Raw genomic sequence first — 12,471 nt, 5'->3', positions numbered from 1 at the left:
CATTCTAGACACAGTCAACACATATATATTCAAATATAAGAATGGAAATAACTTCACAGGAATTGAATCATAAAATGCCATTGCATTTTGAAAAGTTATTAATTTGAATTGAACAGATAAAAAAGTAAATGAAGTAAAACAAACTGTTGAACTTTAAATATTGTTCCCACAATAGATATCTTTAAGTTCCTCAAATTCCAAATTTTAAAATATCTCCCTGAGAGTAAGGGGTAAAGAAAAATCATGAAATATATTAAGAAGCTGGAGACTTTCCTAGGGATTTATTTTGATTCAACTCTAGATTAGGTGAACTTTGTAAGTGCTTTTAAGGGGGCCCCTGGAGGTGGGAGGAGGTGTTATGTTCCTTGTACTCTTATTTGTTTGAGAATATTGTCATTACATTTGATGAATAACCTGGCTGGTATAAACTTGGGAAAACTTTCTTTTTCAGAGGACCTGATATATACTTCACTTTTCTGGACTTGAGTACAATATCAATTCTTCTGCCACAAGGTTTCCCATCGTCATTCATTTGGCTGGATTTTGTCTTTAAGTAGTTTTAGGAATGGACTCAGGGATGCTGTCTATATTCCCTGTATTCTTTCACATTTGAGACCAACACTATGTATAACAATCTCAATCTGAAAAATTCCATAGACTTTTTAGATAGTTCTGAATGATGTTATAAAAGGTGAGAAAGTTAACTCTTCTGTCATCCAAAAACTGTACACTACTCAATTCTTTTTCTTCCTTATCTATCATTTTCTTTCTGTCTCCTTTTATTTCCACACATTTACTAGCTTTTCTCAATTTTGTCTTCTAAGCTCCTTATATTTTGAACACTGTTTTTCTTTGTATTGCTTCCATTTTGGCCTTCATTTTGTTGATAACTATTTTTTCTTATACTTTGTTACTGATATTACATCTTATTGTCTCTGAGCTCTTGTATCTCTGTTTATATACTTGTTCTACAGAGATGAAGGCTTTACTATGTTTTCTCTCATGGTGATATTTGCTTGGAATTTTCAATTGCTCTTTTACATATTTTGTGCCCACAATTTTCCCTCCTTTTCCTTTTTTCTGGTAATATCTTTGTATAAATTCTGTACCTGTTCTTTTTTAACAAATTACTCATTACTATTTTCCTGAATGAAAGTTTTGACATAAAACACCAGGTAAGAGTCCAGACATAAATATTTTTTTTTAGACTTTGCTTCTCCCCAGCCACTTGAGATTGGAAATGCAGCACAATAGTGAATCTGTCATTCATTCCCTTCCCTCACCAAAGTCCACAGGCGCAAACAGCTTGTCTGTGAGAATCCTTACTCAATTCTGTTTTTCCAGCTTCTCAACACATTATATCTAGTAAAGTCCAAAGAAGTACTCACCATTAGCCTGTGATCCTGTTCTCATTGCTGCTCATGAGAATTTGAGTTTTGTATGTCAAGTTACACCATCTAATTTAGAGAACTGTGCTCTACTGGCTTTGTATTTTTCAGTCTGCAGACCCAAACATCCTCTCTTCCATTTATACCAAACCTCTCTCTGATCTTTACTGCTTATATGCCTACTTTTCTTCCTACTTGGTGTTATGAAGTATCAAGTATCCCTTAATTTTGTTAGAAATGGAAGTTGCAGTGTTCTGTTTCTTTTTTTTTTTTTTGACAGAGTCTTGCTCTGTCGCCCAGGCTGGAGTGCAATGGCTCGATCTCAGTTCATTGCAACCTCTGCTTCCCAGGCTTGAGTGATCCTCCCACCTCAGCCTCCCGAGTAGCTGGGGAGTACAGGCACGCCCCACCACACATGGCTAATTTTTGGCAGAGAAGTGGTTTCACCATGTTGCCCAGGCTTGTCTCGAATTCCTGAGCTCAAGCGATCCACCCACCTCGGCCTCCCAAAGTGCTGGGACTACAGGTGTGAACCACTGTGCCCAGCAGTGTTTCTTCTTCTTGCAGCTTTTAGGTTAATTCCTATGATTTAGGTCTTCTACTTCAGGAAGGCCCATACGTTAAATTATGTTTATTTTACAAATCTATTATCTTTTTAATCTCTGCTTTTCCTTTGTTTTGACTATGACTATCTCTTGCTTTTATTCCATGTAAGTAATTCAGTTTTTAACTATGTGCAACGAGTTCTTTGTTGTTTTCCATTAGCTATGGGGATACATCATTTTAGGTCTCAGCTTGTTTCTTTAGCTCCATGATATTTTTGTATCACTTTATTGTTTTATTTTGGTTCTGAGTTCTAACTCTGTTAAATTTAATTTCTATTATGGTATGAATTACTCATGGTGACTTTTGTTTTTTTACTGTTTTTAAAATTTGAAACTGGATTCTTTATCAGTCTTCTACATGCTATATACCACTCTGCTTTTGTTTCTAGCAGTATGTTTGCACAATTGCCATGCTTTCTGTTTTATCTTGTTCACATTTACCAGGGTCAGTTCTGACCTGAACTTTGTTGATTTCTCCTTGAGTTCCTCGTGTGTGTGTGTGTGTGTGTGTGTGTGTGTGTGTGTGTGTGTGTGTATGTGTGTGTTTCTCCCTTCTTGGATACAATTTGAGATCTGGAGTACTAGTGTACTTCTACTTTATCACTTGAAGCCTATGTGTTCAAGAAGGATGAGAGGTGAGAACTCTGCTGGAGCTGTAGGCAATTACATATTTGACGCCCTGGGCACTGGTCTCCCTGGCAAGACAAATAGGGAATACTAAGAGTTGGTTGACTCTCTTTTCTCAGAAAGGTTTCAGGATAGGGTAGGAAGCAGACTTATGTCTCATTCCAGAAATCAGAAATCTTTTCGTTTTTGTTTATTTTGGTTATCAAATATGACATGAAGTTACATCTTTTCCTTCTTTTATTGCCTTTGATGAATTTTTACTGTCTTTAATATTTTTATTAATATAATTGATATAAAAAATAATTTTTAACATAATTAATATAAAAATATTTATTATTTATTTAGTCAGGACAGGGAAAATTATGTCATCTAGTTCCATTTTCCTGAAAATTCTTCTCTGTTGATGAAGTACTTCATACACAGAAAGGAATATACATATATATCTCGACTCTACTCACATCTCAATTTAAGAAATACAACACTACGAACACCTTTGATGGTCTGTTCACTGCCCATTCACATACTACTGCCTATATCCCAGATGTATCTGTAGTCTTGAGTTTCATATTTCTCATTATCTTGACTTTGTGAAAGCAAATTATACGAATTGGGTCATTCTTGTCATACCCAACTAAATCAGAGTCAAGGGGCCCAGCAGAAAATCACCTGCGGCACATAACACCAGCTCCAAAAATTACGTTTTCCACAAGCTCAGCTGCTATAACCCTAAGATTATAGTTTTATCTACTGCCATCACCAATCAGAGCCAGACAGCTTCTAGAAGCTTTACTCGTGTCAACACATTTCCTTTCAAAACTATACATAACATTTCTCTTCTAATAAAACTTCCAACCTTCTCTTTGTTCTCTGGATGTACTGAGGACCAACCACCCTACTCTGTGTATATGGCCTGAATTGGAGTTCTGTGCTTCCAAATAAAACATTTAATTTAGAGATTCATCTCTATATATTATTTTTACTTCAACAATTTATCGAAACCATTTTGAATCCCTAACCAATATACTGTTCAGCTTTGTTTTGAACTTTATAAAAATTGTATCATATTCTTTTAACTAACGGATATAAACATAATTCATTTTTCACTACTAATTTGTATTTTATTATATAAATTGCCAATATAAACAATGCTTCTATGTATATAATGTAAATGTACATACCAAATAATGGAATTGCTGGGTTATAGGGTATTTTTACTAGGTAATATTTTTTGTTTCCCATTGTAAAAATCCTTCTTTACTCCAAGGGCATATATTTTTTTATTCTCAAAGTGTCAAGGTTTTATATTTTAAAGTTAAGCCTTTAATATTCCTGGAATTAACTATTATAATCCACAGTGCGACACTTGTTAAAACAAGTTTCTACATATATGTAGGTCTGTTTAAGAGCTATCTATTCTGTTTGTCAGTCTGTTTGTCCCTATTAACAAATACTATACTGTCAATGTTGATAACTGGGCAATGTAAATCCAGCCAGTGTGTTTTTCTTCACAAGTGTCTAGAATGTTTCTTTACTGTATAAATTCTAGAAGTGTCTTTTCGAGTTCCACTGGGAGGAAAAAGGCCATTAGAGATTTTATTGGCACTGAATTTATGCTACAAATCAATTTGGGGATGACTGAAATTTTTATGATATTGTTTACCTATACATAAATACGATATCTCTCCATTTATTTATATCCTCTTCAATATCATTTAATAAAGTTTTGTATTTTTAAATTTTTATTTTTAATTTTTATGGATATAAAGAGTTGTACATATTTTGATACTAGCATATAATGTATAATGATAAAATTTGAGTAACTGAAACATCCATCACTTCAAACATTTATCATTTCTTCTGTTGGAAACATTCTACGTCTTCTCTTCTAGCTATTTTGAAATATACAACAAATCATTGTTATAGTCACTCTATTGTGCTATCAAACATTAGATCTTATTCATTCTATGTTAACTGTACTTTTGTACCCACTAACCAACCCCTTTTTATCCTTCTCTCCTCACTACCCTTCCAAGCCTCTGATAACCACCATTCTATTCTCTACCTCCATGAGATCAATTTATTTTAGCTCCCACATATGAATGAGAACACATAATACGTGTCTTTCCAAGCTTGGCTTATTTCACTTAACATAATGTCCTCCAGCAGTTCCATCCATATTGCTGCAAATGAAAGGATTTCATTCTTTTCCATGGCTGAGTAAAAATTTGAACTTTATCTTTTGTTAGATTTATTTGTAGGAAACATATACACTTTTGTTCTATCACATAAGATATCTTTTTGCAAAATGACATTTTCTTGCCTTTTGTAGCTGGTGTAGAGAAATGCTACTGATTTTTAACATCCATATTGATCATCTATTTAAAAAAACATATTAAACTCTTATTTCTAGTAATTTAAATATAGACTGTCTTAATATCTTAGGTCAATAATCACGTAATCTGTGAATAACTACTGTTTTCTTTCTTCCTTTTCAATTCTTAAACATCTGGTTATTTTGTTTTTCTTGTCTTACCAGGCTGGGTAGGTACTGCAGCACAATGCTGCATAAAAATAGCAATGAAATTTTTGAAAAATGTAATAGTGGTTATAACTTCTCAAATAACAATACATATTTTAAATATGTTCTAAATAGAAAGGACATTTCTTTGAGTAACTTCAAAAGAAAAAATAAAGGCTACAGCCCTAATAAACATATATCTAGAAAGGCAAACCTTTTAAGCATTAATCAAATCTTTGGGCCAATCTTAAAGGACTCTTTATAACAAACAAAGAATAGAAGGCAAGAAAACAAACCTTTTTGTAGTAAGTCAGGTCCCCTGTCAAGTAGCTGAGGTGGATGAACTCCATATGTAGTGTACCAAATTCAGCCAGAATGCTGCTACCTGCAGATGCCCAGCCCCAGTTTCGCCCTACTCCACTGAATGAAAAGGAAAAGTAAAAGGAGACACAGGATTGGGAAAAGACCAAAACATTTGTTTAGTGAATATGTAAATTTTAAATAGATCTCTTATAAATTATTATATCTGACACGATAGCTTATTTATATCTAAAATTGTATTAAAAATTTAAATAGGTAATAAATCCATGTTCTAAAAATTAAAACAGTAGTTTTTAAATCCAGTAAATACATTTCACCCATTCTCATCTCCATTCACCTCATTAGGCTCCACAGAAAATCACTTTCATTCGTTTCTTACATATTACTACAGAATGTTTTATGCAAATGTAGGCAATCCAAATATATATTCTCACTGTCCTCCTTTCTTAAACAAAACATAGCAAGTTGGTGGTCTTTCCATATCAGTTCACAAACAACTTTCTCAGTTTTTTTTTTTTTTTTTACAGTTGTACGGAATTCCATAATATTAATGATTCTCAAGTGGAATGCCCCACCCTAGAGGCACATGAAAATGTGTGGGAGCATTTTGAGTTGTCTCAAAATTTGAATGTGCAACCTCCACTTATTGTGCCAGGTCCAAAGTTATAAACTGCCGTGTAGTGAATGATCGGGACAGTATCACACAATGAAGAACTGGCTTGCACCAAACGATGATAGTGCCTGTGTGAAAATTAATATATTACATAAATATACACAATTTAATAAATTCCCTATTGATGGTCCCTTGGGCTATTTCCAATATTTTGTTACCATGAACATTTTTCAGTGAATAATCTCATAAACATTTCATTTGTGCAGATATAATCTCTAGAATATGCTCTTGTGTTTTATTTTTTTAATCTGTCTAGTAATTTTTTATCTGAAGCCAGACTACATAAATGAAAAATTGTAGAGGCTTTGAATGACATTATCTTCTAAAAAGGTTAAATTTCTTCTGAACACAGACTGAGTAAATGCAGATTACATTGTGTTTTAGGTTTTGTTAAAAATAGTCCATTTCTGTTTTTACCCCAACTTCCAGAAATGGCCCTGGGAATTTCAGTTGGAAGCCATGGGTATTTACCAAGGGCACCTAAGCAGCCTAACCTCTGTTTCCCCACTAGCATGTGGCTGTTAAATTTTCTCCTTAGCCCTTTAATTTCTTCTGCTATTTTCTGCTGGGTTTCTTTGAGTCTTGCTTGCCCCATATATGTGGTTATGGAATCACCAATGACTTGAGGGAAATTTGTCTATAAATTTTGGGCTTTTCCTCTGCAATTTCTTTCTATATGAGATTTTGTCCCTATGTTTCAGTCATTTTAGCAGCTCTGGGGCCTGACCATTGTCTCCTCTGCCCGAAATGACTGCCACTTTAGATATGGCCTCTATTGCTCTGAACATGTTTTAGAACATATCCTCAGGGAAAAAGCCAATGTTTATATGGCGATGACCTTAGGATCATAGCCCCTCAAGTTCTACCTGAGTTAATTGCATTTCAGTGTCTTCAAACCATTTGGTTTTATATATTTTGTCTAGCTTTCATGACTGCTTTTGGTAGAAGGGTAGTCTGATAAACAGTATTTCCTGGTTGGAACTGGAAGTCTAGATGATTCAAGCAGCAGAGCTCCTGGATTATTCCTACAAGAACTCTAGACCATTCTCTAAGATCTTGTCTTATTTTTTGGGAGAAGTATAAATATAAATATTTTTGCCAGGCGCGGTGGCTCACGCCAGTAATCCCAGCACTTCAGGAGGCCAAGGCGGGCAGATTACCTGAGGTCAGGAGTTCAAGACCAGCCTGGCTAACACGGTGAAACCGCATTTCTACTAAAAATACAAAAACTTAGCTGGACATGGTGGCAGGCGCCGTAATCCCAGCTACTCAGGAGGTTGAGGCAGGAGAATCGCTTAAACCCAGAATGCGGAGGTGGCAGTGAGCCAAGATTGCGCCATTGCATTCTAGTTTGGGCAACAAGAGTGAAACTCTGTCTCAAAAAAAAAAAAAAAATATATATATATATATATTTCTCATCTTATATTCACTTGTATTCTGTCAATTCAATATGTTATATTTTATTTGTGTTTAGAGAACATTAAAATAGATGTAAGAACATATCACAACCTTGCTTAAAGTTCCTTCATTGTTTGGTGCTATTTTTAAACTGTCTGAAAATATGGAAGGCAAATACTACTAGGATATTTTATAGCTAGAAGTGAGAATCAAAGAATAAATATGGATACAGTAACTACATAAGACAGTAATTCATTTCACAAATGTAAGTGTTTACTATGCTGTGAGAGAGTGGTGAACCTGACATATACTATTCCTGCTCCTACAATAAATAAGATCATTTTAAATAGTGATAGTTGCTGTGAAGAAAATTAAAAAGGAAAAATAGAATGTTGAGTACTAGAGATAGAAAGTGAGTTAGAAAAAAGGCTTTTTACATATTATGTTCAGAGAAAATGTTTCTAAAATGATATGATTTGAACTCAGACCTGAATGATGAGGAGCCACTAATGAAAAGATCTGGAAGAACAGAATTCCCAGTAAGGGAAACAACAGATGTAATGGCCTTGAGGGAAAGGAAGGAGGCTAGTTTGGCTAGAGTTCAGAAAGTAAGGGGAAGTGAATGACACAGGATGAGGTTAGAAAGCAAGGTATAATCTGGACTATGAAATAATTTTGTAGGCCATGGTAAAATTTTAGTCTTTAAGTGTGATGGAAAGTCATGAATAACTTTAAGGATTATAACATAATACTTAAGGAATAAAGCATACCATTTAGAAAGATTAACTAGGTTTCAGCATAGCGGATGAATTATAGTGTGGTCAAGTATAAAAACAAAACTTAGTCCAACAGTTTGCCATTCTCTATAAAAAGAACATCTCGCCAAAAGTCAAAAAGGAACACTTTTCAAAATACTAAATTCTAAATAAGGTTTTAAAATTTTTTACATAGTGTCACAGGAAGAATCTAAAATATTAAATTTGATACTTACATATATCCTAGCAACTCAGAAAAATAAGAAAATCCCTAAGAACAAGATATAACGCTGCTGAGGACAAAATTTCCAACTATAAAATGATGATGAGCTGCCAAAAAATAACCGGATCATTATTTCATGCAAATGTTATGTTTTTTTTCAACTGATCAAAATAAAAGGTCTGGATACTAAAATTTACGTATATACTCAGAGAACCTGAGTAACAAAAAATTTGCAATGAATACCAAAAAACAAAAACAAGCAAGCAAAACGTATGTTTCTCTTACCTGACAACCAGCAAAAGGAAAGATTCTAAAAATGTTTGGTAAACTCTTGACAGTAAATCACCCTAAGTGGTCTACAATCATATTAAATTGTTTTGATAATGAGTCTTCTATATTTTGGTTTGCATTTTGTTCAAAGTCAGTTGAATATATTTAATCAATGTATTGAAAGAATGGAGTAAAGCTTTCAGTAAACTGCAATTACTAGAAACAAAGCTTGCAAACACGCTGATATTGAAATGCATTCCGACAAAAGCAAAGAATGAACTGAAGAAATTAAAACACTCAATGTGTAAGCTTAAGTTGAAGTATCTTCATTTGTAGGAATAATGGTTTGATGCAGCTCCTATTTTCAATTAGATTTATTTATATTGTATACTTCAATGGAATGAAATTGAGAAGCCCTATGATTCTGTATCATCTAAACTGGATGATTATTTAAAATAATTACAAATAAAAGTCAATGTAAAAATATCTCAGATTTGTGGAAGGTATTCTGAATGAAAGCAAAAGAATGGGATTTGTAAAAATATCTGGTCTGAAATATTTAAACATTTTAATATGCAAAAATTTAGAATTGAGAATATCCTAAAATTAAGCAGAATTTGCTCTGAGCAACTGTAGGGAGAATACCTTCTCTAATAAAAGCATACAAGAGTCAATTGAAAGTGCCAATAATTTCAAATTTAGATAAATATACAAGAATGTATGTTTTTAATAATTTCATTTTAGAAAATAGGTTTATAGCAGAATTATTTTACAGGATACCCAATAAAATAAAACCAATTTGTCAGTGATTACTCAGAAAATTAAATAGTTTTAATTATTTCAGCTCCCCCATTCATTCTTAAATTGTACTCTTATGAATAACACACTATATGGTCATTCTCATTATATGATGCCATAATCTGGCTTATAAAATATTTTTAATATAATGTAAATATTTTATCTATGATATCATTTATGTGGCAACATATTGTTTTACCTTATGGACTACCAAATTTGCTTAACAAATGACCTTACTCCTGAACGTTCAACCTGTACTTATGATTTTGTGAAATACGTCGTGATAAACATAATTTTGTAGATGTCTTCCTTAGTCCATACATCCAATTTCTTCGGGCACATTAACAAAGGTTGAATTGCTGGGTCAAAAGAAACAAGCTTTAAGGGCTTTTGACAGATAATACACCAGTCTACAAGTAAAGCTGAAATGTAAGAATGGCTTTCTTCTCACCTTTTTATTATAGCAGATGCTTTAAAAAATTTTTAAGTAAAAACTTCCCTGTTTGACAGCAGATGAATATAACAGCTTTAATTTTTATTTTAAAATGAAGTCTGATTTTTGTTACATTTTCATTTAATTTGAGGGGATATGTAATATACTCATGATTTAAAATTTAAATGGCACTGAAAAAGCATAAAGCAAAAAAAAAAAGTATCTCTCTAAGCCCTCTACCTCTTCCAATCACTCTCAGTACCAAAGCAATCTGTTAACACATTCTCATCTATCCTTTTGGAAAACTGCATAAGCATAATTTGAGTTGTCTATTACATTTTAAATACTCACTGGTCTCTTCTAATTTTAATTCTGTATTTTTACAAACTTTTTTATAAATATGTTTTCAAAGTTAAGATTGTCCTTCAATTATAAGGTAATGTTATTTTTTGTTATTACACAGCCCCTCAGCCAAGCGTAGGATCTGGTTTATTTTTCTTTTTAAGTATATACTGACGTATAATTTACATACAAAAATGCATCCTTTCAGGTACACCATTCAATGGGTTATGACAAATGAAAACAAAGACTGGTATACAAACCAAGTCAATCCTTCCAAAACATGTCCTTATCCCTTTTGCAATCAACACACACACTTCCTCCACCAAGTCTCAAACAACTCTCAATTTGCTTCCTCTCACTACTGATTAGTCTTGCATGTTCTAGAATTTCATACAAACATCATACAGTATATGCTCCTGTGTTTGGCTCTTTCACTCAACATGTCTTTGAGATTCACCCATATTGCTGTGTGTCTCAGCAGTTAGATTCTTCTTATGGGTAAGTGGTATTCCATTGGATGAATATGACAACAATTTACCTATATCCTGTTGATATGAAAAACATTTGAAAAACAGTCAAACTGTTTTCCAAAGTGTCTCTACCATTTTACATCCTACCAACCTAAGTTTACTATCTTGCCTTTTCATTGTCTATTTTTCCCATTAGTTGTTTCCTTCTCTATTCCTGCCTTCATTTGGATTCAGTAGTTTTTAGTATTCCATTTTCTTTACCGGCTTATTTTTTTATGACTGCTCTAGGCATTACAACATAAACCATTAACCTTCCCACAGTAGACCTTTATATATTATACCACTTCACATATAATGTAAGGGCTTCACGTCTCCATACTATCCTCTGTGCTACTGTGGTAACAAATTTTTCTCCTATGTATATTATAGGTCCCACTATGCGAGTTATTATTTTTGCTTTAAACAAAGACCAAAACAGAAAAAATAAGCCTTTTATATTTATTCAAATATTTACTGCTTCCAGTGCCCTTCCCTTCTTTGTGTAAATCTGTTTTTCCATCTGGTGTCATTAGAAAGTTCCTTAAAATTTCTAACAATACAGGTATGCTGGCAATAAATTCTCTAAGCTTTTGTTTGCCTGAAAATGTCTTAATTTCACCTTTGTTTTTAAAGAATATTTTCAGTGGCTATAGAATTCGAGATAGACTTTTTTCTTTCAACACTTTCAAGGTGCATTCGATTGTTTTCTGGATTGTATTGCTTATGATAAGAAGGATTTCTATTTTGGTTCCCCAATGTAAATGTCTTTCTTCTCTGGCTGTTTAACTTTTCTTTTTCTAGTCACAGATTTTCAGACGTCATGTTTCTTTATATTTATCCTGCTGGGTTCCATCAAATGTTGGAATCTGTGAATTTACAGCTGTTTAACAAATCTGAAAAATTTCTAGACATTACTTCTTTAAAAACAGGCATATCTCAGAGATATTATGGGCCTGGTTACAGACTACCTCCATAAAGCAAATATTGCAACAAAATGAGTCACACAAACTTTTTCGTATCTCAGCATATATAAAAGTTATATTTACATTATACTGTAGCCTTTTAAATGTGCAACAGCATTATGTGGAAATAATGTTCATATCTTAATTTGAAAAATACTTTATTGCTAAAAATGCAAATGATCATCTGAGGCTTTCAGCAAGTCATACTCTTTTTTGATGGTGGAGGGTCTTGCCTTGATGATGATGGTTGCTGACTGATCAGGGTGGTGGCTGCTGAAGGCTGGGGTGGCCGGGGCAATTTCTTAAAATGAGACAACAATAAAGTCTGCTGTATTGATTGATTCTTCCTGTTTGATTTCTCTGCAAGACGAAAGATCTCTCTGTAGCATGTGATGCTGTTTGACAGCATTTTGTCCACAGTAAAAATTCTTTCAAGCTTGGAGGCCACTCTCATATCCTGACACTGCTGCATCAACTAAGTTTACATAGTATTCTAAATCCTTATTGTCATTTTGACAATGTTCATAGCATCTTCACCAGGAGTAGATTCCATCTCAAGAAACCACTTTCTCTGCTCATCTGTAAGAAGCAACTCCTCATCCATTCAAGTCTTATCATAAGACTGCAGTAATTCGGTCCCATCTTCAGG

The 12,471-nt window shown here is 33.4% G+C and overlaps 1 protein-coding gene across 1 annotated transcript in view; it reads right to left on the bottom strand.

Moving 5' to 3' along the window:
• MAN1A2 (mannosidase alpha class 1A member 2) overlaps positions 1-12,471 on the bottom strand; it is a 159,534-nt gene that overhangs the window by 62,837 nt on the left and 84,226 nt on the right. Inside the window, exon 7 of the mRNA XM_004026429.5 lies at positions 5,435-5,558. Coding sequence (XP_004026478.1) covers positions 5,435-5,558 — 124 coding nt within the window. The remainder of the gene's footprint in view (positions 1-5,434; positions 5,559-12,471) is intronic.

This window comes from Gorilla gorilla, chromosome 1, assembly GCF_029281585.2.
Source record: "Gorilla gorilla gorilla isolate KB3781 chromosome 1, NHGRI_mGorGor1-v2.1_pri, whole genome shotgun sequence".
In the NCBI taxonomy this organism is placed as follows: domain Eukaryota; kingdom Metazoa; phylum Chordata; class Mammalia; order Primates; family Hominidae; genus Gorilla; species Gorilla gorilla.
The sequence above is the reverse complement of the archived record's forward strand: the minus strand, read 5'-3'. Positions and strand labels throughout refer to the sequence as shown.